The 27710-nt window shown below is 50.9% G+C and overlaps 1 protein-coding gene across 5 annotated transcripts in view; it reads left to right on the forward strand.

Annotated features, from left to right (window-relative positions):
* The window catches only part of SEPTIN12 (septin 12), a 151270-nt gene that overhangs the window by 114276 nt on the left and 9284 nt on the right, over positions 1–27710 (forward strand). For 4 of the 5 annotated variants that reach the window (XM_063142994.1, XM_063142995.1, XM_063142997.1 and 1 more), the window contains 4 exons: positions 728–916; positions 13101–13229; positions 17521–17602; positions 19344–19481. In XM_063142994.1, the coding sequence (XP_062999064.1) occupies positions 728–916; positions 13101–13229; positions 17521–17602; positions 19344–19481 (538 nt within the window). The remainder of the gene's footprint in view (positions 1–727; positions 917–13100; positions 13230–17520; positions 17603–19343; positions 19482–27710) is intronic. The other variant, XM_063142998.1, reaches the window with a different exon arrangement.

The following is a 27710-nucleotide window of genomic DNA, read 5'->3' on the forward strand; positions in this document are numbered from 1 at the left end:
CAGCTTTCCTGGGCTTCTGCAGGTGCCCAGGAAACCACAACAGCCACCCCTGCTTCGGATTCAGAACCGAATCTGAAGTGGACCAGAGCAATTCTGAGGTGCCCCGAGTTAAACTGGGGCCAATTTGGAAGCACCAAATTAGCCTCCGTGTTGAATCGGGGGTGGCTGTACCCTACCTTAGTGTTGAGGTCCTTGCTCCTTTCCTCCTCATCCCCAGGTGGAGGCAGAGATGGAGCTATTCCTTGTGCTGCTCACCTGGTGCCTTCAAACGTTCTACAGAGCAGTGTGGGGTGGGTGGGTGGGTGTTAAACCTTTTTCAGTCCGAAAGCTGAATTTCAGAGAATCCCTTGGGGATCTCATTCCAGTGATGGGGCCTATATAGAGATATAGATAAGTTAGCTTACAGCTCTTACTGCTAATAAATAAGGGTGAGGAGAGGGAGTTCCATACTTGAACCTAAGAAGGGTAGAGAGTCCAGACTTGGGTTTAGGCTTGACATCTCCAGTATCTCATTGTTTCTGTTTCGGGAGGAAAATAAAGCCAGGGGGTTAGTTGCACCGGTCTTCCCCTCCCCTTTCCTTCTCTTGCAACCCTCATTGCAGAAGTGCAACAGGGCAGCAGGGTGGGGGCGGGGGGGAGGAAGGGAAGCGCGTTGCACTGAGGAACCACCGTCCCATCTGGAGTATCTAGCTCAGCTTTCTTCCCTCTGTCTCTCTTCCCTTTCCAGGGAGCTGCCCCGAGCCTCAGCGCCTGAGCATGGAGGAGCAGCCGGCTCAAGAGCAGCTGTCCCGGGACGCCCCGTCCCTCAAGGCTGGGGACCGGGAGCTCTTCGGTTATGTGGGGATCGAAGCGGTGCTAGACCAGATGCGGATCAAGACGATGAAAACGGGCTTTGAATTCAACATCCTGGTTGTAGGTGAGCACGTCCACCTTGCCTTAAACCCCTAATGCTTAGGCCAGGGATGGGGGGCCCCACAGGTCAAATTTGGCCTTTCTGGGGTCCCAACCTGGCCCTCCAGAGGTTGTCCAGATGTCCCACTGCCTGCCTTCCAACCATCACTCATTGGGTTCTCTCCAGCCACTTGTGTGGGTTCCCCCCCCCCTTCTAAAAGCCTTTCTTAACTGCCATTAAAAGCTTCTGCCTAAAATATGCTGGGATTTTTGGACTCCGCCCCCTTTGCTTTAGCCCCGCCCCTTTGCCTCCTTTCTTCCCCCCCATGTCCACCACTGAAACATGGTCCCCGAGAGCCTCTCCGAAAGAGGTTCAACACCCCTGGGGCAGAACAGTATGAAGGCAATGCAGCATCCACCCTAGGCTGTGTCAGAAGGAGGAGAAGCCAGGGCTCACATCTGCCTGGAAATTCCACCCTCTTTTTTACAACTATCCCCTCCCCCCAAAAAAAAAATCCATGCTCCACAGCGAGTTTCTGTGGGTCTTCTGTGATAAGCGTGGGCGCTTTGCACTTACTCAGAGGCGCTTTTATCTGTTCATCAGTTGTCTGACAGCTGAGCACTGGCATTGAAAACAGATGCTGGGGGCCAAGCCTTGGCGAACCCCGGAACAAATTAAATCCTGGGGAGGGGTCAGGTATTGGTCAAGCGCTAATAGGGGTGGTGGAGGAGAGGGGAGGGACGGCGGAGGTGAATGTGGGGGTGGGCAAAAGCAGATCGGGGGTCTTGGCGGCCATAAGGGTTAAGAAGCGTGTGTCGTCTTTGTTCAGTAAAAGTGAAGATCTTTCTGCGGGTTGAATTGTGTGCCCGAGACCAAATTCTATTCAAAGCCTGCTGCAATTTCGCCAGCCAAAAGTGGCTGAGCAAGATTTCCTGGGGTGAGGGGGGGAATTTAGGGTTCTTTCCCCCCTCCCCATGACTAGCAAAACCCCAACTGGATTACACAAAAAGAGGTGATAGTGCAAAGGTGTGCAATTTCTGCAAGTTGCAGAATTTGGATGCTAGTCATGCAGAATTTGGATGTGCTTTGGAGCACATAGTCCTGGACACGAGGTGGGAGAGGGAAGGCTAGCATGGTAAGCCCCCACCCCCCAAACCAATTACTGGTCATTATTAGGGCGAACTTCGTTTGACATCGGACAGGAAGGTTTCTTTGAGCTACCTCCCATGCTAGCCTTGCACAGCCTCACAGGGGTCTTGAAGTCAGGAGGCTTAAGTTGCTGGCAGCGTCTGCCGAAAAGGAAACCGTGGGCAGGGAAACTGAGGCACTCCCTCCTTCTCTGCCCACGCGACTTCACCTTCTGCAGGCCTTCCCAGCAAATCCGCTGACTCTGCGGAATTCAGCATCCTTGGAGGAGCTGCTAGGCAAAAGGGCGGATGGAGAGCTTGCAGCTGTGAAGCTGAGCTCGTGACTGAATGGGGGAATAAAGCAAAGACCAACCTTTGGGGAAAGGTAGTGGTGGGTGTATAGAAAAGGGTGGTCGGAGAGTGGGCCGTGAGTGGGCTTTTTTCTCTTTAGTCACTAGGCCAGGAAGACCCGAAGTTAGATCTTCCTAACTTCACGCTCCAGTTTTCAAGTCCTGTGTGTGCATGCGTCTCTGTGTGCCCGTGTCTATGCGCACATACGCGTTTACAAATTTCAACCGGAACCACATTTCACACACGCCCCCCCCCCCCCCCGCACACACACTCAAAATGATCCATCCGTATTTTCCCGTCAGCTGTCAGAACTGGGGATATACAAGAATTCTGTTTTAGTTTGTTAAATTGTGGGGCGAGGCAGCCTCAAGCAAGCGATTTTCCTTTTTAAAATATATGCGTGCGGAAATAGACATTCGCGCAAATCCCGGCTGCAGTTTGCACCATCGGCACAACTTTTGGCTGGCATTTGTGCACACTATGCAAATTGAGGCCCAGATTTGTGCCGATAATGAAAATCGCAACTGTAATCTGCGCCGATGACACAAAATGTGGCTGGAATTTGCGCCAATGATGCCAATTTGGGGCAAAATTTACAGAAGTGTCTATTTCCACAATTTTTTTTAAAAAAAAAACCCAAACATGAAAAGTCCCCAGAATTCAGGGGACATGCACAGCGTGGCTGACAAATGCAAGCCAAGTGAGACGCACAGTGGACATTCAGTGAGCCCCAAAAGGTCTAGATTTCCCAGCATTGAACATTCCTTACTTCAAGGACCCTCTTCTTCCCTTCTTAGGGTTCTTTATCTTTAAATCAGATTTGGACTCAGGCGGCCCTTCAAAGAGAAGTTGCATTCAAATCAGGGCTGGCCCTACCATTATGCAAGGTGTGGCGGCCACCTCAGGCGGCAGATGCTGGGGTTGGGGAGCAGCAGCAAGGTGTTGGGATGCAGGCTGAGCATACCACACAACCTGCCCTGTAAGCTACCTTCAGGTGCAGTGGAGTATGGTGTCCCATCGCCAGTGTTGAAATAGGATTTGACTTCAGGGCCGGTGAGCTTGTATGCCTGCAATTAGGGGAATGGTTCCATCTTGTCCTTCACCTCCAGCAGCAAGAGGCTTAGACCTGCCCTGCTTCAAATAGAGGATTGTCCTTTGTAAAGTAGGACACAAGGCCACCTTCTTGTATGACAAGGTAACGAGATTAAAAGAGCCTCTACTTTGAATTGTCATGGGGCAGACGTTCCCTTGGTGGCTCAGAAATTCTTTTTGTGCCAGCCAAGATTGCCCCTCTGTGTGTAGGATCCCATGCTAACGTTCATACGAGCTGCCACAACACTTCCTGTTAAATTATGGAACTCCCCACCATAAGATGTAGTGATGGCCAGCAATTTGGATGGCTTTAAAAGGGGGTTGGATAAATACCTGGAGGAGAAGGCTATCCATGGCTAATAGCCTTGATGTTTTTGTGCTAACTCCAGTATTCGAGGCAGTAAGCCTGTGTGCACCAGTTGCTGGGGAACATGGGTGGGAGGGTGCTGTTGCACCATGTCCTGCTTGTTCATCCCCGGCCGACGGCTGGCTGGGCACTGTGTGAACAGAGTGCTCGACTAGATGGACCCTTGGTCTGATCCCGCCCTGGTTAGGCGTCATCTAGAGTATTGCATCCAGTTCTGGGCTCCACACTTCAAGAAGGATGCAGACAAGCTGGAGTGTTTTCAGAGGAGGGCAACAAGGATGATCAGGGGTCTGGAAACAAAGCCCTATGAAGAGAGACTGAAAGAACTGGGCATGTTTAGCCTGGAGAAGAGAAGATTGAGGGGAGACATGATAGCACTCTTCAAAGACTTGAAAGGTTGTCACACAGAGGAGGGCCAGGAACTCTTCTCGATCATCCCAGAGTGCAGGACACGGAATAATGGGCTCAAATTACAGGAAGTCAGATTCTGGCTGGACATCAGGAAAAACTTCCTGACTGTTAGAGCAGCACGACAATGGAACCAGTTACCTAGGGAGGTTGTGGGGAGGCCTTCAAGAGGCAGCTGGACAAGCATCTGTCAGGGATGCTTTAGGGAGGATTCCTGCACTGAGCAGGGGGTTGGACTCGATGGCCTTATAGGTCCCTTCCAACTCTACTACTCTATGATTCTATGACCCTTCTTATGTTCTTATGTGCCATTCCGAAGGCCGTGATTCGCTACCCCCAAATGTGCAAACGTTGTGCTACTGCCAGCAGCGTGCTCACCATACAGGCCATCGCTCAATTGGTAAAGCCCCTGCATGCACACAGAAGGTCCCAGGTTCGATCTCCGGCATCTCTAGGTAGGGTTGGAGAAACATCTGCCCGAAACCCTGGAAAGCTGCTGCCAGTCAGTGTCGACAATACTGGGCTCATTACAAGGGTCTGACCCCGTGTAAGGCAACTTCCTTTGTTTATATGCTCGTTTGACCATCACCCTGTGGAATCCACTGCGACCAGGGAGTTTGGGGAGGGGGGTCTTTTTTGGATAGCTACATCCTACCCTGCAAATGCCCTGTCCCTTTTCTAGCAACCTCACGCTCTTTCCCACGCTCAGCCTTCCTCGAATGCCTTCTCCTTGGCCTCGAATGCAGACACGTCTTTGCGAGGTTTTTCCTCCAGAGCTGCGACCCTCTGTTGCACTCGGCAATAAATATTCCCAGTTCAAAAGCCAGAGGCCTGCGTGGAGATGTCAAAAAGTAATCCCGAGTAAGAAGGATGGTTTTGTTTGGGGACTGAAACATCCTCCGGGCTGGAGGGCAGGGAGGATTAGGGGATCACATTTTCAAGAGCTAAGTGAAGGAAGGTGCATGCAACAAGTCCCCTAAATCCCCAGCGTGGCTTTCCCAGTCCAGGAGGAACCAGTAGAACAGGTGCGAGGAGGGGGTCCTCCAATACGTCCTTTTCAGGAGGACATGAGCTACAAGACAAATGCGTGAAAGAGACAGGCTTGCGATGCCAGGAGCTCTCCTTCTGGGGAGAAAGGGGTTTGATAGGACAGATATATGCCCGGCCTTTGTGCCAAGGAAGATGCACATGGCCTCTTCGGCTCCCACGGGGAAGAATGCGAGAAAGAAGTGCATTTGCCACTGAAACTTCCTCTCGGCTGTGTGCACACGGGCCATGATTTTCTATCCGAGAGCAGAAAAGTTTCCCAATTCAGCTTCCAAAGAATGCAAGCTTTCAAAACACACACTGTGTTTCTAGTCCCTTGTGGTTACAAAGGTAGGCTTGAAAGTGTGTCGGTAACTCCTGCTACAATCTCAGATTCCAGAAAGGAGCTGAGCAGGATTTCCATCACGAACCCCTTCACCCTTAAAGGAAGCGATACATGATTCAAAATGAACATATATAGATATGCAAACTTCCTTTATTTTTTTATTTTTTATTATTTTATTTAAGCATTTTTATGCCGCCATTCAGCCAAAAAAGGCTCTCACGGCGGCTTACAAAAGTCTTTCTTGACAGTCCCTGCCCACAGGCTTACAATCTAAAAGACATGACACAAAAGGAAAGGGGATTGGGAGGGAGGAGGAGGGGGGGGGGAAAGGAAAGCAAATTCAGGCACTACAATCTTAGTTGGAAAGTTCAGCAGTTACAGGTGACAGCAGGAGGGAGGGGGCTCTCAGCTAGAGCTGGAGCCAGGCACGGTGGAGAGGTGCCTGGCTGCTGCTTCCTCCCTCACTGGTGGCCTCTGCAGAGACAGTTGGTAGCAGGAGGGAGGGGGCTCTCAGCTGGAGCTGGATCCAGGCTGGTTGGCTGCTAGCCCTAATGGCTGTGTGCTATCTCCAGTATTCGAGGCAGTAAGCCTGTGTGCACCAGTTGCTGGGGAACATGGGTGGGAGGGTACTGTTGCACTGTGTCCTGCTTTGTTGATCCCTGGCCGATGGCTGGTTGGCCCCTGTGTGAACAGAGTGCTGGACTAGATGGACTCTTGGTCTGATCCAGCAGGGCTCTTCTAATATTCTTATGTTGTAAAATATGCAAGCTACAGAATTGGGGTTTTTTTTTATGGCAGATGATGATGATGATGATGATGATGATGATGATGATGATGATGATGGCGGCAATAGGGAATGTTGAGTAGTAGGGTGACCATATGAAAAGGAGGACAGGGCTCCTGTCTCTTAAACAGTTGTATTGAAAAGGGAATTTCGGCAGGTGTCATTTGTATGCATGCAGCACCTGGGGAAATTCCCTCTTCATCACAACAGTTAAAGCTGCAGGAGCTATATTAGAGTGACCAGATGCAAAAGAGGCCAGGGCTCCTGCAGCTTTAACTGTTTTGATGGAGAGGGAATTTCACCAGGTGCTGCATGCATACAAATGACACCTGCTGAAATTCCCTTTTCAATACAACTATTAAAGAGACAGGAGCCTTGTCCTCCTTTCCATATGGTCATCCTATTGAGTAGAGACTACATAGTCGTGTGCGTGTGTGTGTATTTGTTACTTCATTAGGGTTGTTTCGTGGGGACAGTGGAGACTGATGACTCCAATGTCAGTGGGGATTTGAATCCACTCCAGGTTTAATTCAGAACCAATCAGAACTCTAAAGGAGTGGAAGCCCCTTGGAGAGCTCCTTTCGAGTTCCGACTGAAACATGGAGCGGATGCAACACCCTGCTGACATCGGTGTCACCAGCTTCCACATGTGTGTGTTTCTCTGTTGCATTTGTTCATTGCATTTCCACGTGTTCATTGCATTTCCACAGTCGCCCAAATGTGGATCGTTTGCCTGCTGATATCTGATGCAGGGGATTGTGGCCCATGTGCAGTTTGCCAGGTGTGAGACAACCAGGTGGGATGCCCAGAGCCACCATCCAAACAGCTGCCTGGCCACCCAAAAGCCATTTCGCTCAGAGTTTACTTGGAAGCAGGGGTCTCCTCGGGAGGAGGAAAACCCAGCTGTAACCACTGGAAAACCAGGCCCAGCTGCAACTGTTGAAACAGGGCTGGCCAGTGTATAAGATCCCAATGATATAGGGCAGACAGGATACAAATGTATCAATAAATCAATAAGACTTCCATCTTTCCCCAGACCTTTGCTGGGTTCACAGCTTGCACGGGACGTCTTGCTCCGGCCATGCGCTCAGGATGCACGCGGATGGGTGCCCTTCCCGCTCAGCTGTTGCTTTCATCCCGCTCCGGCTGTCAGCAACCTCTTTGCAGAGAGCAGGGTCGGCCCAAGACGTTTTGCTGTCTTAAGCAAAGGACAAGCTTCCTTACACCCCGGCATGCACCTTGCGCACATGCATTCCATGTCCGGGACTGTGGCAGCGCCTTGGAGCCAGGACAGCTGCCCTCCTGGCCTGCCTAAAACAAAATAAAATAAAGGTAGCATTGGCTGTCAGAGAGCAGAACATCTTGGGGAAATGAGTTCTCTCTACCCCCTTAAAAGCTAAGAGATTTATTGCGGCATAAGCTTCGTCAGAAACAGATCAGGTGTTACCCTCAGTTGGCAGGTCATGGGGGCGGAGGGGAAATAAAGTAGTGCCAGGTGGCAATGGTCTGGCAAAGGTATAACCTGTCACAGTGGAGGCTGGTGGTTCCGAATCTACTCTGGGTTTCACTCAGAACTGGAAAGGAGCCTCCCAAGCACCTTGTATTGTTCCTTAGGGGCCTTTTCAGATGACACTTCAGGAACGGAGGGTATCAAAACTGTGGTTCTCTGGGGGTTTGCACTAACCACAAGCCGTGCTGCCGCACACAACACTTTAAGCCATGGTTAGAGCAGCTCACCCTGCTGCAGACAGTCCGACTGGGGTTAGTGAATGACCAGGGTTTAGCAAAACGCATCACACGAGACCCCTTAAGCCTTGCTGCTTAACCAAAAGCCTTAACCAGCGGGGTTTAAGGTAGGGATGTGCTCCGCTTCTAATCGGACTGGCGAATTAGAAGTGGAGCGGGGTGCTTCGCCTCCCCTTAAAGTGGAGGCGAAGAGGATTGGGGGGCCGGCAGAGCGTTGCGAAGAGGATCGAGGTGAAGGCGGATCCTTCGCCTCGATCCGGAACTCCGCAAGAAAGGTAAGTGGGGTTTACCGGGCCCTGCCGCTGTCGACAGCGGCAGGGCCCGGTAAACCCCACCTCCCTCCTCTCCCTTACCTGCGTCCGTCCGCGGTCCCTCGGCTTCTTCAATTGAGCCCGCGGCTCAACCAGGAAGTCTAGGCCTGCGGCCCAGACTTCCTGTTTGAGCCACGGGCTCAATTGAAGAAGCCGAGGGACCGCGGACAGACGCAGGTAAGGCCCCCCTCCCCCTTGGTCTCTGCAGGTAAGGGAGAGGAGGGAGGGGGCCTTACCTGGCGCCACTCCCCTCCACTGCGGAGCTCTGATTCGGAGCCGGAGCTCCGCAGCGAAGAGGAGCAGACTATGGGTGGAGTGGCGCGGAGTGGGCCGATCCGAAATTTTCGGATTGGCCCGCGGGGCAGAGCGGGGGGTCCGTGCACACCCCTAGTTTAAGGTGTCTTCTGAACAAGCCCTTAGACTTCTGACTGGTTCTAATTGTAACCCGGAGCGGATTCACCATCCCACTGGCATCGGAGCCTCCACTGGTCTGTGACAATTCTATGCAAAGCTTGAGATAAACAAAATGAATGTAGAAGAATTGGGTTGGGTGTGTTGCCAGCAATTTACTGCTGTTCTGAATGGTCACATTACCTATCTTAAGGAATCGTCACACACTTTTTATTTTTATTATTATTTGGCATTTCATTTGGACCCCTTTTTCTTCCTATGTACCCATGTTTTTTACGGTATATATATTTACTTATCAACTGAAGACAGCGTTTTATTTCTTCATAGATTCATTTAAAGCATACTTACCCTGCTCTTCAGTGGGATAAAGACTCCCAGGTGGCTTTTTCTTGCAGTTATCACAACAAGACAGCCCCTGCCTGCTGCAGGCATACCATCTAAAAGACACAGCACGAAAGGAAAAGGGCATGGAGAGGGATAAGGAAAACAAGCGTATCCAGAGACCAACGCTTAGAGTTACATAGTGGTTCTTACGGTGATCAGATTGAATGGCAAAGATTTAGCAAGAGAAGGAGCGTAACGGAGCACATCTTTAGCAGAGTTGATGGAGTGGCTGTACTTAGGGCTGTGCATGCCCTCCCCAAACTGTTTCGGATCCCAATCCAGCCCAAACCACTTCAGGTCAATCCGAACCACCCCCGATCTGCTCTGGAGCAAGATCCAGAGGTCTGGATCGATATTCGGACGCCATTTTGCCCCCCTCCCCCACTTACTTGCCTCCACGGCGGACGGCGGAGGCAGGTAAGTGGGGAAGGGGGGACAAAATGGGGGCCGAATAAGCCCCCCTCCCCCATTACCTGGCTCTACCACCCGCAGGTGCACAGACCGCGGTGGCAGATGGCGGAGCCAGGTAAGCCCCCCTCCCCCCTTCCCCACTTACCTGGCTCTGCCGCTGTCACCACATGGACCATGGCGGTGGCGCACGGGGAAGCCAGGTAAGCTCCCCTCCCTACTTAACTGGCTCCGAAGCTTCGGAATGGTCCAAATCGCTTCAGACCATTCCGAACCGCTTCGGGCCGATCCGGACCTCCCCCGATCCACTCTGGAACCGGGCTTAGGAGGTCCGGATTGGCCCGCTCCGCTTTGGATCTGGGGTTCCATAATGGAGCAGATCTTTAGCAGAGTTGATGGAGTGGCTCTACTTCCATTCTCTCCCTCAGCTGCAGCCTGATGGAATGGCTGCTGCCGGGCTACAGCTGAGGGAGGGAACTGGTCCCTCAGTAGAGCCGATGGAGTGGCTCTACTTCCATTCTCTCCCTCAGCTGCAGCCTGACGGAATGGCTGCTGCCGGGCTACAGCTGAGGGAGGGAACTGGTCTCCCAACAGAGCCTTCCCTCCCTCAGTGGCTCAGCTTTGGTTCTCTCATTCCGATGCCTCTCATGAAGTGACTGTAGTCCGTGAAAGCGTATGCCACAATAAATCTCTTTATCTTTCAAGCTGACGCAGGGCTATTTGTTGCAACAGCTAACTAACCAGCCACCCCTCTGGAATTTATCTCAAGAAGGGCAGGGCACCTAACAGCCAGCCCTACCATCTTCCCATCTGTGGGAGGAACGCGCACGGGACGACAACTGCATGCCAACAGCCATGCGGGATTTGCAGCAAGAATCTGTGAGAAAGAGGCTCTGGCAGATATCTCATAATCCCTCCCCTGGATCTGCCCCTGCAAATGCCTCTGTCTCGTTAATATCTCCCGTGGGCATCCCTCGGAGGAGGAGGAGGAGGAGGAGGAGGAGGAGGAGGAGGAGGGACTACCAATAGCATCCCTTATCTCCATGATACTGCGAGGGACGCAGCCAGAAGCCATCCCTAACGCTAAGGAAGGCCATTGGGATTGTGCTGGCGGAGAAAATCCTGTCTCTCAGCACTGAGCTAAGCAGCACAAGGGAGGGCAGGAGACGTTGATGCGTTTGGACGCTTTCTGACCCGCTGTTCCCCTTGAGTCTCCAAAGGGATTAACGGAGCCTGGAGCGGCCTGGATGCAGAAGTCTGATGCCAAAAATAAAAAGTTTAATTGGTGAATCAAATCAAGGGAAAGGGGAGTGAGATATTGTGCATGGGGGATAAATCCCTCCCCCCTCTGCTGGAAATCCAGCAGCTGCTCAACAACCCCCCCCCCCGGTTTCTTTGAGGTGCTCTGGGAGTTGTAGTCGGACACCTCTGGGGTAGAGAAGGGTGCTAGAACTGAAAAGGGAGCGTCTTTCCTTACCACCTTCCTCCCCGCACCCCCAATCCCCCAGTCCTGGCTTTGCCCCATCAGTTGGGCAACGGTGTCAGGCACCCGTCCCAGTACCCTCCCTGCAAGCCATCGGGCCGCACCAGGCCGATTGCAGGCTAGGAACTGGAGAGCTAGCAAAGCCGATCCAGCTGTGACTCCTCCGGCCTCTATCTGGGGGCTGCACATCTGGTTTCCATCAATCCCGGGGATTTTTTTTCCCCTTTTCTTTTCCATGTGGAGAAGTTTCACGCTTTGTACTTAAAAGGGGGTGTGTGTGGAGGGGGTGGGGGGAAGCCCCATCAAGCCAGTTAGTCCTTCTCCAGGGAGAGCATGAGCTAAACAAGTGAGAAGCAAAGGAACAGCCAGAAAGCGTTTGTGTGTGTGTGTTTATTCTTATTTTTTGTTTGTTTTAAACCATGTTTTGTTTCGTGCCTCTCTGGTAAAAGAACACTCTAGACCAGGGGTCCCCAACCCCCGGGCCACGGACCAGGACTGGTCCATAGCCTGTTAGGAACCGGGCTGTGCAGGTGAGCTGCTTTCACCCCACCCCCACCCCAGCGTACCTGGGCAGGGAGCGCCGTCTTGCCCGCCCAGCCGAAGCAAAGCCAGGATGCTGGGGTGGGGCGGCTTCGGAATGGTGCGCCCGGCCAGAAGCTACTCTGGGAGAGCAACTTCTGAGTGCGCCGTTCCGAAGCCACCCGCCCCAGCATCCTGGCTTCATTTCAGTTGGGTGCCCACCCAGCCAAAGAGAAGCCAGGATGCTGGAGTGGGGGCAGGGTGGGGGGGCTTCCCAAAACCATCCCCTCAACCCCCACCCCCGGTCCATGGAAAAATTGTCTTCCACGAAACCGGTCCCTGGTGCCAAAAAGGTTGGGGACCGCTGCTCTAGACAGCAGAATACATGGACTGTATCTTTGGTGTGTGTGTGTGTCTCCCAACCTCCAACCAGAAGGCAAAATGACCAATTTGGGATGGTCTCTAAGTATGGAAGCTTCTGGGTTCCACTGCACCCTTCATCAGGCAGGCGAAAGGAGATTCCTCTCCCTGTCCTTTCTACTTGACGGAAGGGCCCTGCCACCATGCCAATGCTTGCTTACTCCGACATATATCGACGTTATCCCAAGAGAGTAATGACGATGGTGACAGAGGTATAATTATTTGGTGCATCCCAAGGGCGAGGAGCCATGGTGATGGACAAAGAACTGTGAGCTACGGCAGGGACAGACCATCCCCTAGTTGAAGGGAGGTCTTTTCATGGCACCTGCACAGGGACAGACTTCCCCCCACATGGCTCAGCAACCAGGATGGCGCTGGGGGCCAGTTTGTGCAGGAGGCCAAGATTCTGTGAATGGCCTAAAGGTCTTTGCATGGTCCCACCGACAAGAGCTCCCTGGACTTGCTCTTCATCTTCACCATGGCAACCTGCTTGCTCACCTGCATCTCACTCTACTTCAGGCAATGGTGGTAGTGGTGGTGGTGGTAAGGAAGACCAATAGATGCCACAGCCTGCTTGCTCACTGGTTCTCTGCCTGTCAAGCGAACAGCTGATAACAGTGATGAGAAAGAGGAGGAGGAGAAGTGATAGCATCTGGTGAGAATGGAAATGAGGAGGCAGACTCATTAAGGGAAGGGAGTCCATGGAGGGTGTCTTCTTCTTGCCCAAAGCCCATTCGAAACCTGGAGCTACCACTGACTTTAAACTCTGTGTGTGTGATGCCGGCCTTTCACTCTTCAGCAACCTGGCCATTTCATTGTATTGTTTTATTTTACAGTACCTCTATATCCGCTTTTCAGCCATAGTGGTTCTCCATCACGGAATGGTTACACGCACGTCTGAACCTACCTTTAGTTTCATTGGCGCACAAAGGGTTCGTTGACACCTACTACTTTTCAGATGTTGGGAGGTCTGGTTTCACAGCATCTTCTTCTCTTCCCCCCACCCCCACCCCCCATCCCCACAGGACAGAGCGGCCTTGGTAAGTCCACCATGGTGAACACGCTCTTCAAATCCAAGGTCAGCCGGAAATCGTCATGCCCCGGTTACGAGGAACGCATTCCCAAGACAGTGCAGTTGCTCTCTGTCACCCACGGTAAGGGTCTCGGAAGAACCTCTCTTGCCATAGGGGATGTCGGAAGAATCTGGTTTTGGGGTGGTGCTTGGCCAGTTTTTGCCAGCTCAGTATCCCAGACACCAGCTCACAGATCCCCGAGCTGCTCAACTTGGTGTGCACGGATTCAGGCAAACTCGTTGTTTCCCACTTTTTTTATTTGCGTAAATCCCAATTTGCACAAATCACCATTTGCGCAAATTTGTGGCTGGGGATATATGTGGGAATCAGAATTTGTGCAAGTTTGTGGCTGTAAGTAGCGGGATTCGTGCAAAAATTCAAGGCGTAAACGGTCCTTTACGCTTGCAATTTTATGAATGAATGGATATATTCATTACAGTCATTGACCAATACCAGCGCAATTTTATGCATATTGCACGGTTTATGGCTGCGAATTTGCACAAATCCCAATTTCCGCGAATATTCTCAGCCGCGAACTTGCACGAATCACGGCTCATGGACAAAAAGAAAAAAAAATGCAAGCTCTTGGCAGAGGGGTGGGCAGGGCCGTCTGGTGGCTTGCCCTGCACTCCCACGGAGGTCAGGCAAATGATGGGCATCCAGCGAGCAGAGTGTGAACAGGGCATGGGGGAATTCACCCATCCCTACGTGTTTTGAGAGAAATGGGTCTCCTGCTTCCCCCCCCCATCATTTTCTTACCAGCCCTGATCCTAACAACTGCATTCCCAACCTCGTATGGCTGATTGCCTTCTACCGCCACTGCCCTGCCCTGCCTTCCTCTTAAGCTTTCGGTGGGTCCACTTACGGATTGCTAAGAAAGAGGACGGAAGAGGGGTGTGATTTGCATACTTTTCGCAAGCCGATGTGTGAAGGCACAATCCTATGCATGTTTCGACAGAAGGTGAAATCCTGTGCATTGCGCCTTCTGTCTTAAGGCATAACCCGATGCAACGCTGGTTGGGGCATGCTGGGAGTTGTGGCCCTTTTTTCTGCCTAAATATGCATAGGATTGCATCCTTCATAGGTCAGTGCGGGTCAGGTGGTACTCTTGACCCCACCTATAAAAGCTTACAGGCCAGGCAGACCCACTGGGCTGAGCAAGAAGGGGATTCGGCTGCGGTTGCGTCCGAGGATAGACTACTACCCCATTGTCTGCCTGGCCTTGCCGACACTCTCCCTTACCCACACTCCCCACAGCTTGCAAAGAGCTGGGCCCGACAACACTGTGAGCTCTCGTAAACAAAGGCCCTGTTGTGAGGCTCTCCTACCCGGGCCGTTGGAGCGTCACCATGGCGACCTTCCAAGGCCGCTCAAGCCTGCCTTAGGGGTGGTTGCAGCTCTCATTATTCTGGAAGGCAGGAGCTGTCTACTGCTCCGCTCCCATCCTTGGAGGTCAGACAGGGCTCCCCTCCCCACCCCTCCGCAAAGTGGCCATGGCGTCCCACTCCAGCTTGCTTTGGGCTGCGTGTGCCTCCTCCGCCCAAGAAACCTGCCGACCGCTAGGCCCTGCGGGGCAAAACTAAAGATGACTTTGTTCACACAATTAGCAATTACGTGCTTTCTTGAAAAGGAAACATCTCTGGGAGAAGGGGTCTGTCCAGACAGGGACTGTGGCAGGGGACACTTTAAACATTTTCCTTTCCCACTCCCCATGATCCCAATCCAGGTTCTCCATTGCTTTCCCAGCAGCAGCAGCGCATGCCATTGGGTGGGGGGTAGGGTGACCCTATGAAAAGGAGCTCCTGTATCTTTAACAGTTGTATAGAAAAGGGAATTTCAACAGGTGTCATTTGTATGCATGCAGCACCTGGTGAAATCCCCTCTTCATTACGATAATTAAAGCTGCAGGAGCCCTGGTCTTTTTTGTATGTGGTCACTCTAGCTATGCTCCTGCAGCTTTAACTGTTGTGATGAAGAGGGAATTTCACCAGGTTCTCCATATATACAAATGACACCTGCTGAAATTCCCTTTTCTATGCAACTGTTAAAGATTGTCCTCCTTTTCATATGGTCACCCTAGTGGGGGGAGAATCTCCAGTTGGTGGTATTATTATTATTATTATTATTTACAATATTTATATACCACTCTCCATTCAAAACTTCGGAACGGTGTGCAAGATAAAATAAAATAAAAACAATAAAACACCTTTAAATACATTTTTGAAAGAAGCAAAGTGAAAAGTGAATAGAATACCCTGCCTTTTGTCCAATGCTGGGCCTCAAGGCGGCATTACAAAATTTAAAACATATACATTTAAAACCAATAAAAAGAAATATACAAAGTTAAAAATATATTCAATATATTACAATGTTAAAACGTTAAAACATTTAAAGTGACAGTTTTAAAAGCCCTTGGCACAGACAGAGGCCCCGATTATTCGCCGGAACAAAAAAGTCTTTGCCTGCCTCCTAAAGTCCATCAAGGAGGGAGTCAGTCCTGCTTCCCTGGGAGGAGAGTTCCAGAGCAGTGGAGCAGCCACTGAGAAGGCCCTCTCCCATGTTCCCACCAGGCGGGCCTGTGATGGTGGTGGGACTGAGAGAAGGGCTTCCCCTGAAGATCTTAAAGCATGGGCAGATTTGTAAGGGAGAATACAAGACTGCCCATAGTACTGATGCAAGACTTTCTCCCAGTGCAAATAAAGCAGGTATACCCCTCCCTTGAGCCATCAGGGAGAAAGTCACCTCCCCCCATCCCTATCCTGATCCAGATCAGGCCCCCTTGTGTTTGCGCTTTACTTTAAAAGAATAAAATAAATGCAGTTGCTAACTGTGTGAATAAAGTCCTGTCTGGTTTGGTCCACAGCTTAGCTTTTATCAATGTCCTCCAGTATCGCACATACAAAAAAGAGGAACGATCTTGTGACGGCCAGTTCACCCATGGCGGGGGTGGGGGATTGAACCTCTTTCAGCTGGAGGGCCAGATTCAATGTTGTGGTGGGCGGAGCTGAAGGCCAAAATGGGCGGGACCAAAAAAATCCTAGCACATTTCATCTTAAAGCACTTCTTGCCAGTAACTAAGCTTTAAGAGAGGTGTTTCCGCCTCTTGAAAACATTACAAAAGTCGGGAAACCACCCACCAGTAGGCAGTTGGGTGAAAGGGGTGGGGCGAGGGGAAGGTGCGTGGTCACCTGGGGGCCCTCCAGGTGGGTCAGATTAGCTGGATACGGGACACGGGCCAGAGGTTCAACACTCCATGTCTATGGCCCCCTTGTGCTTTCTGTATTTACTCTACATCTGCTTTTCTTCTGCCAGCTTAAAAGCCAGCTGTTTGTTCTATCACACCTGTAGTAGAATCATAGAATCATAGAACTGTGGAGTTGGAAGGGACCACAAAGATCATCTAGTCTAACCCTCTGCAACTTGCAGGAAAACCATCCATGGGAGGTGGCTTTCCAGCCTCTTCATAAAAAACCCATAACCTCCGTAGGTAGACTGTTCCACTGTTGCACAAATCTTACCGTCAGGAAGTTTTCCCTTGTATTTAATCGAAATCTAGGTAGCTGTAACTTATACCCATTATTTCTCATCCTAATTTCTGTTGCCATGGAAAAGAGTTCTTGATCCTCTTCCCCGTGGCATCCTTTCATGTACCTGAACACTGCTAACATGTCCTCCACCCAGCCTTCTTTTCTCCAGGCTGAACATCTCACGTTCCTTCAGCCTGTCCTGAAGTCCCTGTATCATCTTTGTTGCCCTCTTCTGGGTGATCTGTTAAGATTTCTCCATGTGGTGCTAGCAGTGAGCTCACCGCCTCCGTTCTCCTCCTCTTGCTTTTGAAGGACACCATTGTCCTACAACAGGTTATCAGTGGCGCAGAACAGACCTCAGTGGCTGTGAGAAACGGGCAAGCGTTGCGCCACGCGGCTTCTTAGTATTCAAGTATGCGCGTTGATGCTGCAGACAGTGCGCCCACTTCCCGCTCTGTGATTAAATTCCTCGGGATCCTGAAGACCCACAGAGTTAGCTTCTCGTGCTGCAAATGTTGACGGCACCAAAACAGGGACAGGCGAGGAAGCGGGCACCAGAAAAGGAGGCCTGGCCTTGCTAAATCACCACTGTTACTGCATATGGATTAAGCAGGGCTAGGCAGCTTGGTGCCTTCTGGTGTTTTGGATTACAGATGCCATCGGCCCCAGCCAATTGGGGGATTACGGAAGTAGTAGTCCAGAACATCTGGAGAGTACCAAGTTGCCTGCGCCTGGCCTTAAGCCTAAAAGGGAGAAGAAAGCAGGTGAACTCCTTTTTTGGTATCTGGGAGGTGTCTTGGAGGCGTTGAACTAACCGTGTCCCCCTCCCCCTCTGTTCCCGGAAGTTGTGGAAGAGAAGGGAGTGAAGATGAAGCTGACGGTGACGGACACACCAGGATTTGGGGATCAGATTAACAATCAAAACTGGTACGAGAAAACCTTGTTACTGATACCCCCAGGGGAAAGAGGGGGGTTGATTTTATTTGGGGCACTTCGTTATAGCTAGCTTCTTTTGTATCCGGTCCAGAGGGCAGGGCTCCTGCAGCTTTAACTGTTGTGATGAAGAGGGAATTTCGCCAGGTGCTGCATGCATACAAATGACACCTGCTGAGATTCCCTTTTCTATACAACTGTTAAAAGTACAGGAGCCCGGTCCTCCTTTCCAGATGGTCACCCTAGGCATGGTGACAGGCCTTGCTTGTATTTGGCATTTTTAAAAAAATTACTGGGTGCTCTCCCTTGTTACTGACAGTAGCAACAGAGTGCTTGGCCTCCAAGGAAGTTGGGAAAAACAATTAAAGCTGTGATCCACAACACACTTACCAGGGAGAGTAAATCCAATTGGACGCAGCAGGCCAGACTTTCAAGTAAACATTATACGATTGCACTGGGAAGCTGCAAACCCAAGTGCACCTCCAAGGGATACATCACTGCTGAACGTAGTGGGATTACTCCTGAGAAAATGTGCAAACCGGAGCCTTTCAAACCTCACTGTAAAGTTGTTAATGCGCGGGTGTCGGGTGCATGCGTGTAAAGCCTCGTGAGTGATTTTGAGCAGAGAAATGACGGGGAGAGGGGGTTTAACCTGATATGAGCTCAAAAGGTTCTCTGCTCCAAATCACAACGATTGCTTACAATGCCACCTGGGAGGAAAAGTAGTTGTGTGTTGGGGAGGGGACGACAATTTGGAGCACAGAAGCAGTGAGCAGGGGACAGTTTAAATGGGCACGCCCAGGCCTCTTCTCATTTCCAAATCATTCCCTCCCCAAGCTACAGCCGTCTGGCTTTTGCTGCGTGTCATTCCACATGGAGGAGTACAGTACGTCTCTTGTTAGTGACGTCACTGGCACTGGCCAATAGAAGGTGCCCCAAACACCCATGCAACCGTGTTCCGCCACAGATTTGGCAGGGCGAGGGGAGGGGACTTGTATTTCCCAGACAACAGAACTTGAAGGGTGGTTACAGTTGAATGCTTTTATTATGCAATCACCCCACCTCGTTCTCTGTTTTCCCACTGCACCTTCCATCTTTTTTCCTAAAGATGGAATGCCCATACAACGGCCTGGTTCGGATGATCACAGCAGGGGAAGGAACCACCAGCGTTCCTTCCCCCGTGTGTGTCACACATGTGACTGCCATTTGCACAATCTCCCACGCTGCAGTGGGGGTTGGCATATCATGCAAAGCCAATGCAGGGCGCAGCGATGGTTGCTTCATACCCACCCTAAAACCCATGACGTGCAGTAGAGGTTGCGGGGTGGATACGAAGAGACCTCTGCTGCTCCCTGCTATGGGTTTGCATGATGCGCCAACCCCCACTGCATCGTGGGAGATTACACAAATGGCTGTCGTGGCTGTGGCGGGCGTGGGTTTGAACAAAGGAAACACAACGGTTCCTTCTCCCACTCCAATCATCGAAACTGGTTGATGCCTTCTGGATCAGTAGAGCCAGCTAGGGTCCCCCCTTCCGGAAGCGCCATCAGGGTTTGGGATGTACGCAAGGCTCCCACCCCAAACCGCGATCTCGGGTAATGCTGCCCGGATCGCTGGCGGAAAAATCAGAATGACTTCGCTGTGTGCCCTTGATATCAGTTGTCTGTCGAGACTCTTGGCAAATTCTTCCCCCACGTCCCATCACCCTCTTTCTCCTTCCCTCCGTTTCCCATAGCTGGGAGCCCATCATGGAATATATCAACGAGCAGTACGAGCGCTACTTGAGAGAGGAGATCCTGATCAACCGCAAACGGAAAATCCCCGACACCCGAGTCCATGCCTGCGTGTATTTTGTGCCTCCCACCGGTCACTGGTGAGTCCTTCTCAGGCGTCCTTGAGGGGCTCGCGGGCAGAATACGGCCCTCTTATTTGAGCTGTCTCCCTCATGCAATCGTTGAGTTGGGATGGAGGTCATCTGGGCTCTAGATTTGAGCCCAGTCTTCCTCAACCTGGCGCCCTCCAGATTTGTTGGACTACAATGCCCAGCATCCCCAGCCAGATGTCTAGACACTAGGGCATCTGGAGGGATGCTGAGAGTTGTAGTCCAACACATCTGGGGCTGGGGATGTTGGGTGTTGTAGTCCAATACACCTGGAGGGGCCAGGTTGAGGAAGACTAAACTCATAGCTAGACACTAGGGTATCTGGAGGGATGCTGGGAGTTGTAGTCCAACACACCTGGAGGGGCCAAGTTGAGGAAGACTAGACTAATGTCTAGACACCAGGGCATCTGGAGGGATGCTGGGAGTTGTAGTCCAACACATCTGGAGGGGCCAGGTTGAGGAAGACTAGACTCATATCTTAGATACTAGGGCATCTGGAGGGATGCTGAGAGTTGAAGTCCAATACATCTGGGGCTGGGGATGTTGGGTGTTGTAGTCCAATACACCTGGAGGGGCCAGGTTGAGGAAGACTAGACTCATAGCTAGACACTAGGGTATCTGGAGGGATGCTGGGAGTTGTAGTCCAACACACCTGGAGGGCCAGGTTGATGAAGACTAGACTCATATCTAGACACTAGGGCATCTGGAGGGATGCTGGGAGTTGTAGTCCAACACATCTGGGGCTGGGGATGTTGGGTGTTGTAGTCCAATACACCTGGAGGGGCCAGGTTGAGGAAGACTAGACTCATATGTTAGACACCAGGGCATCTGGAGGGATGCTGGGAGTTGTAGTCCAACACACCTGGAGGGGCCAAGTTGAGGAAGACTAGACTCATATCTAGACACTAGGGCATCTGGAGGGATGCTGGGAGTTGTAGTCCAACACACCTGGAGGGGCCAAGTTGAGGAAGACTAGACTCATATGTTAGACACCAGGGCATCTGGAGGGATGCTGGGAGTTGTAGTCCAACACACCTGGAGGGGCCAAGTTGAGGAAGACTAGACTCATATCTAGACACTAGGGCATCTGGAGGGATGCTGGGAGTTGTAGTCCAACACACCTGGAGGGGCCAAGTTGAGGAAGACTAGACTCATATGTTAGACACCAGGGCATCTGGAGGGATGCTCATGCACGGCAGCCTTGCCTCTGTGTGCAACGTGGAGGATGAGAGGGGGCTGCCATTCCTGTCTCCTCCTCCTGCCCCCGCTGCTGCTACTGCACCACTGAGCAAAGTCAGAATATCCGCCAGCTGGCCCGAATCGGGGCAGGCCAAATCGGCCCAGCTGGTGAATCTTGGACCGGAGTCTGGGGGGGTCAAGCTGGCAAAATCTCACCTAACTCCCCCCCCAAAATAGATTTCCTCTACGTTCTCAGCGACCACACCCTGAGTCCAGCACCAAATTCTCTGCTTACGCAAAACATGCGCAACCCTGGTTATGCTCTCGAGGTCAGCCTCTGGCCAATCCCATGCTGGCTGGGGATGAGGGGAGTTGGAGTCCCACACATCCGTCATGCAGCAAGTTGGGGAGGGCTGGGGGAAGGGAAACCGCTGGGTCCGGTCGGCTTGTTGGGGATTCTGGTCCCATGGAAACGACGCCCCTGTTTACCCTAGACGCCACCCTGCCGCTTTTGAGCCGCCGGGGCCTGCATACCTCACTACCTGGCAGGAATCTCTGTCATTTTCAATTAAAACAAATATTCTCCTCCGACTTTAAAAAAAATTCCCCAAACAACACCAAACACCAAACCGCGCAGCTTCTGTTTCTCCCCCTTTCCCCTCTCCTCCCCCCAACATGTGTGGGTGCCGCTGGCTCCATCTCAACATCTGTCCTGCAGCTGCTGCCTTACCCCTCCCTGTTCTGCCTTGCAGAAACAGGAGAAGAAAATTGCACTGGAGCCAGGAATCCGTGGCCAGCTGGGGGACGCAACGCCACGCTAACTTTCTCGGGAGACAATGAGATGAGCTTTTTCTTCCCCTTTTTGAGATGGGGTGAGGGCTCTACCATTCAGGGGGACATCCTTCCCCACGTGATCTCAGTGAGCGCTCGGCAGGAACCCACATCCTTCACTCCACAGCTTGCTTTTTTCTCAAATGGACATTGTTGCGTCTGCCCTTGAGGCCAGGATGGTGTAGTGGCTAGAGTGTCGGACTGAGAGTCGGGGGATCTGGGTTCTAGTCCCCCTTCAGCCATGGAAGCCCACTGGGTGACTTTGGGCCAGTCACAGACTCTCAGCCCAACCTACCTCACAGGGTTGTTGTTGTGAGGATAAAACGGAGAGGAGGAGTGTATGTCGCCCTGGATTCCTTGAGGAGGAAAAAAGGCAGGATATAAATGTAATAAAGGCAGGATATAAATGTAATAAATAGATAGAATAGATAATCTAGTGGTACAGAACCTATGGCCCTGATGGATGGTCTTGGATTCTATCTCCCATCATCCCCATTGGTTCTGCTGCCTGGAGCTGATAGGAGTTGGATTCCAACAACACCTTTTGGGAGGACACAGGTTTCCCACCCCAGAGACTGAAATCTGCTTGTGATTGACAGCGACATGAAGTAGGCATTTTGCACATACCCAGAGGTACGCTTGTGAAACTTGTCTTTATTTTCTGTGTTGCAAAAACACACACTGGGGTAAACAAAAGCTGAAGCTACAAACTGAACGCTATTTTTAACATACACAGAGAGAGAGACAAAATTAAGTCTGGAACATTTAATCAATTAATCTTTTAGATGAACAGATGAACAACTTTTAAAGTAAAAGGTGCCACTCAGTAATTGGGTATAAAAGCTTTCAGTGTGTGCGCACATGCACACACACACACACACACACTTAATTCTGTATAGAAAAACAACTGCAGATAGCAAACACTGTTAAAAGTGGCATTCACTACCTTTTCTCAAATGCAGCAGGAATGCCTCTTCCAATGTGATGCCTCCTATAACATATTTATTTATTTATTGCATTTATATACCGCCCCATAGCTGAAGCTCTCTAGGCGGTTTACAAAGGTTAAAACATGGAACATTAAAAACAAATATACAAAATTTAAAACCATAAAAAGCATAAAAATAGATTATTACATACCATATCTATGTATTCTGGGTCAATTAAAAACTCAACATATGCTGTCCAATGGCTGGGAGAAGAGAAAAGTCTTGACCTGGCGCCGCAAAGATAATAATGTTGGCGCCAGGTGAGCCTTGTTGGGGAGATCGATGCATAATTGGGGGGCCACCCCAGAAAAGGCCCTCTCCCTTGTTGCCATCCTCTGAGCTTCCCTCGGAGTAGGTACCCGCAGGAGGACCTTAGATGTTGAGCGTGTGTGCATCCTGTAAAATCAAGGAACATTTATTTCTTGCTCTAATAATAATGTTTTTACCCATGTGCAAATAGAATTTGAGAGATTAACGAACCAAAACTCATGGGACTGATCCATTCGAATCTCAGGTTGTGGCCCTAATACAAATGCAGCCCTAAAAACGCAGCCATAACCTTGTTAGCCAGCTGTTCCATAGCAGATATTATCCAAGCGCACGTCAGCCTGAAGTTCACCCCCTTGCCCAGCCCCACCCTGGTTTGGCTCGATCTTAAGCCCTGCCTTGTTCAACATTTTTTAGAATGATTTGAGATAAGGGCGTGGAGAGAGGATGCGTGTTGGATTTCTGGATGGCACGAAGCTGGGGAGGTTAGCAGCTCACACCACAGAAGCCGGGATCAAGATTTCTGAAACGATCTCGACTGATCGGAACAGTGGGCCAAAACCTTTGAAAAGAAATTCAACAGAGATAAATCTAAAGTCTTAGATTTAGGTTAAATCAAAGTTAGGTTTAGATTTAAGTTAAGCATTATAGCGGCGGGGGGTCAGAACTTTGGGTCCGAGGGACAAATCCGGACCACCTGGAGTCTCAATGTGGCCCTCCAGGATTCCCCAGGTGGCCACGCCCACCTCCCTGGCCCCACCCCCTTTCCCCTGGTGGTTTCTGGCTTTGGTGCAATTTTATTCTGCATTGCAAAAAGTCAGAATGCCCCTTCTAAGGCTTAGTTGTTGGCAGGAAGAGCTTTTAGCTTAAAGCGTTTTGATATTTTTGGTATGTGGGCTCCATCCCTTGGGGCTTTGGCCTGACCACTACTGGAATGCAGCCCCCAAGAACTTTTACACAAATGGATTCGGCCCTTGGACTAAATACATCCAATACCCCTGCATTATAGGATGGGGAAGACCTGGCTTGGCACCAGTACGTGTAAAAAGAATCTAAGAGCATCTCACCTTTGAGGGAAGGTTACAACAGCTGTGATTGTTTAGCTTGGGGAAAAGGAGGCTAAGGGGAGACCTGACAGAGGTGTACACAATTATGCACGGTGTGGGGAATGTGGAGACATTTTTCTCCGTATCTCAAAATACTACAACTCAATCAGGTCATCCAATGAAGCTGATTGGTGGGAGATTAAGGACAAATAAATGGAAGGACTTCTTCACGCAGCGCAGAGTTAAACTATGGAATTCATGGCCACAAAATGTCGTGATGGCCACCCATTTGGATGGCTTTAAAAGGGGGTTGGATCAATTCCTGGAGGAGAAGGCGATCCGTGGCTACTAGTCCTGATAGCTATGTGCTTCCTCCAGTCTCTGAGGCAGTAAGCCTGTGTGCACCAGTTGCTGGGGAACATGGGTGGGAGGGTGCTGTTGCACCTGTGTCCTTCTTATGGGTCCTTGGTCGACAGCTGGTTGGCCACAGTATGAACAGAGTTCTGAACTAGATGGACCCTCGGTCTGATCCAGCAGGGCTCTTCTTATGTTCTTAGGTGTTTTCGGGCGAAATCCTTTGCATGTTTAGACAGAAAAAACTCCTCCAAATCTGGGGCCTGCTGGGAGTTGTACAACTTAACTTAACCACCTCTAATTGTTTCTAATTTCAAAAAACTAATTATATCCCCGTAGGTGTTTGATTCCTCTTCTACACCTTTGCAAGCGGGATTCTTGCAATAGATGATGATCAAAACAAGTTCTTGTTTATCCACTAGAACAACCAGTTTTACAAAATTCAATCAACACAACAGAAGGGTCAGGTATAGGGCGGAATGGAAAGTCTTCGTTAATTATCTCTCTCATCATTTCTCCAAATTTAGCTGCTTTCTTACACTTCCACCATGTAGGACCAAAGTCACCTTTTGTGTCCCAAAGAAACCCAAGGCTTTCCTTCTTTATCAGCTTTCCAGGCTGCTGAAAGTGGCACTGTATGACGAGCTTATCACATTTTCAGGCTGTGCACGGACCCCCTGATCTGCTTTGTGGCCCGATCTGGAAAATCCGGATTGGGCCCGATCCGCTTCGGGCCGATCCGTCCATTTCCCACTCTGCTCCGTGGAGCAAGACCCAGCTTCGCCACCATCGCCACATGGACGGCAGCGGAGGTGCCAGGGAAGCCACCCCCCACCCCCTTACCTGTGTCCGTCGTCGCGGGCTTCAATTGAGGCACCAGCTTGAAGCCAGACGAGGCCTTGGCCTTCACTTCCGGCTTCAACCGGGGCCTCAATTGAAGCCCGCGACGGACGCAGGTAAGCCTCCTTCCTCCCTGCCCTCTTACCTGGCTCTGCCGCCGTCATCACATGGACGGCGGCGCTGGTGGCGCCAGCTAGGCCAACCCCCACCCCACCCCCTTACCTGCATCTGTCGCGGGCTTCAATTGAGGCCCCAGCTTGAAGCTGGAAGAGGCCTCGGCATTCACTTCCAGCTTCAACCGGGGCCTCAATTGAATCCTGCAACGGACGCAGGTAAGCCTCCTTCCTCCCTGCCCCCTTACCTGGCTCCATCACTGTCGCTGGAGGGACTGTGGCGGCAGCGCCAGATGAGTCCCCCTCCCCCCCACTTACCTGCGTCTGGAGCTCCAGATTGAGGCCATCCTCTTTGCCTCGATCTGCACCCCCCCCGACTCTCTTCGCCTCCGCCTTTTCCGGAAGCAAATCAGGCCGCCTCACTACTGCTTCTCCGAACTGAAGAGAAGCAGAGCACAGCCCTATCACATTTTCCTCTTCCCTTCTTTTATTTTTGAGGTTGTGTCCACTTCTTAATCCAACTTCCTGTCCACTGTCTCCCTCCCTCCCACCCCATCATTGTGCTGACCTTGTTCAACGTTCTCTCCTTGCTGGCAACCCTATGACTCGCGCCTTCGATTATCCCAAGCCCCTGAACTCTCATGCAGGGCAGGAGGAGCGGCGGAGGTGATCTTTGCCTCCCTATCCTCCCACTCCGAATTCTTTGCTAGATGGGCTTTTTGCCCATGTAGCACCACCACTTTGAAGCGGGAGTGGCTCGTATCCTTTATTTATTTATTACATTTCTACACTGCCCAGTAGCCAAAGCTCTCTGAGCAGTTCACAACAATTAAAACCATGAAATACAGCGTGATCAAACGTCCTATAAACGTTTTAAAAGTTTAACACTACTTTGGTATAAAACCAAAGTAAAAAGCAGCAGCGATGTAATGATTTTAAAAATACAGCAACAGATTTAAAAACAGCAGGAAGTGAAAGACTAAAGTGCTTGGGGGGGAGTTTTCTACCTGGCCCCCAAAAGACGACAACATAGATACCAGGTGAGACTGACTGGTAGCTCATTCCACAACCAGGGTGCCACAGTGAAAAAGGCCCTCCGCTTATTAGCTCTCTGACTCACTTCATTTGGAAGAGTCATGCAGAGAAGGCCTCTGAAAATAACCTTAGTGCCTGGGCAGCTATCCTGGACTCTCTGGTCTCCACTCCTCCTCGCCCACCGAAACGCTCCCTTTTCCCTTTTCCTGAGATCGCTTTTCCAACTTTTGAGGGCAGCCTGTGCAGTATTTTCCACTCTAGCTGCAAGGAAGGGGGGGTTTCAGATCCCTGACTCCCCCTCCTGACGCCAGAGCACTGTCTCCAACCTCAGAAGAGGGAATCCCCACTTTCCTATGGCCCCTCAGACCACGCCTAGGGGGCATAGAATTGTTCCCTCCACTGATCTTCCCCCTCCCTGCAGTTTCACAATCCTGACTGCCCACCAGAACTAATGATGTGTTTATAAATGCCCAGCTGTACGCCACCCTGAGATCCTAGTGATATAGGGCGGGGATACAAATGTCTTAAATAAATAAATCACTCATTCTCAGTGTCTTATGAATGACAAGAAAAAGTTCTTTTCGATGGGCGCGGGTCAATACTTGTACGCAGGGCCATGGCTGTCTGGGTTCAGGAGCGTGCCGATTTGACTCTAAATGCTCACTCTAGACAGGAGCATGTAAGAGAGGAGGCGTTTTAGATTGGGCCACAGTGAAGCATTAACTTGCACATTTGTGCAAAAATGAACCAACGGTAAAAGAGGGCCACCTTCTGACAGAAAGAGGCATTAACTTTCTTAAAATGAAAACTGGAGTGTTGAGGTGAGGTCTAAAACAGCTCTTATCTATGGTAAAATAGGACCAATCTTTCAAAGAATCAATATATATATATATAGTGTGTGTGTGTGTGTGTGTGTGTGTGTGTGTGTGTGTGTGTGTGTGTAACCATGCTATGGGACTTTCTGGAAAAAAGGAAGAGCTTCAGAGAAGAACCCTAGCTTCGAGATGTAAGTCCACACAAGTTACTAGTCCTCATACACTTACTTATCTATTACAGTCTTAAAGAGGCCATAAATAAAGAAAAGAGCCAATTCTCTTCCATCTAACAAAAGTCTTCCTCCCCTGGTCATCTGGAGATGAAATTCTTCCTCACCACAGGCAACGACTAGAGTTGTCGTGGTCAGAAGAGGGATTCAGGAGTTGTCTTGATGCCATCGCTTTCCTGGGGTAGCTCCACACTATGTTGGTTAGATGACGCAGCTGCAGATTCAAAGCCACCCCGGAGCAAAGAGGCAAAGATGCGCGGCTGAAAGCAAAGGGATTTACCCTGACTTTTCCAGCCAGAACAATGTCAGCCCGGCTCTTCCGCCAGTCTGTCCTCGCTCAGAACCACTGCAGGGGTGTTCCTGGGCAGAAGGCAACCTCCTATCGGTCACCGGAAGCCGCAGAAGGGGGCAGGCCCATTAAGCGTAATGGCCCCCGAAAAGCCCGCGCTACCTCCCCTCATAAGGACAACCTGCCACCACTGTGTACCAGATATACCAGAGAGCTCTGGCTATTGGATGGT

The sequence above is a fragment of the Elgaria multicarinata genome, chromosome 17 (genome assembly GCF_023053635.1).
Source record: "Elgaria multicarinata webbii isolate HBS135686 ecotype San Diego chromosome 17, rElgMul1.1.pri, whole genome shotgun sequence".
NCBI lineage: Eukaryota > Metazoa > Chordata > Lepidosauria > Squamata > Anguidae > Elgaria > Elgaria multicarinata.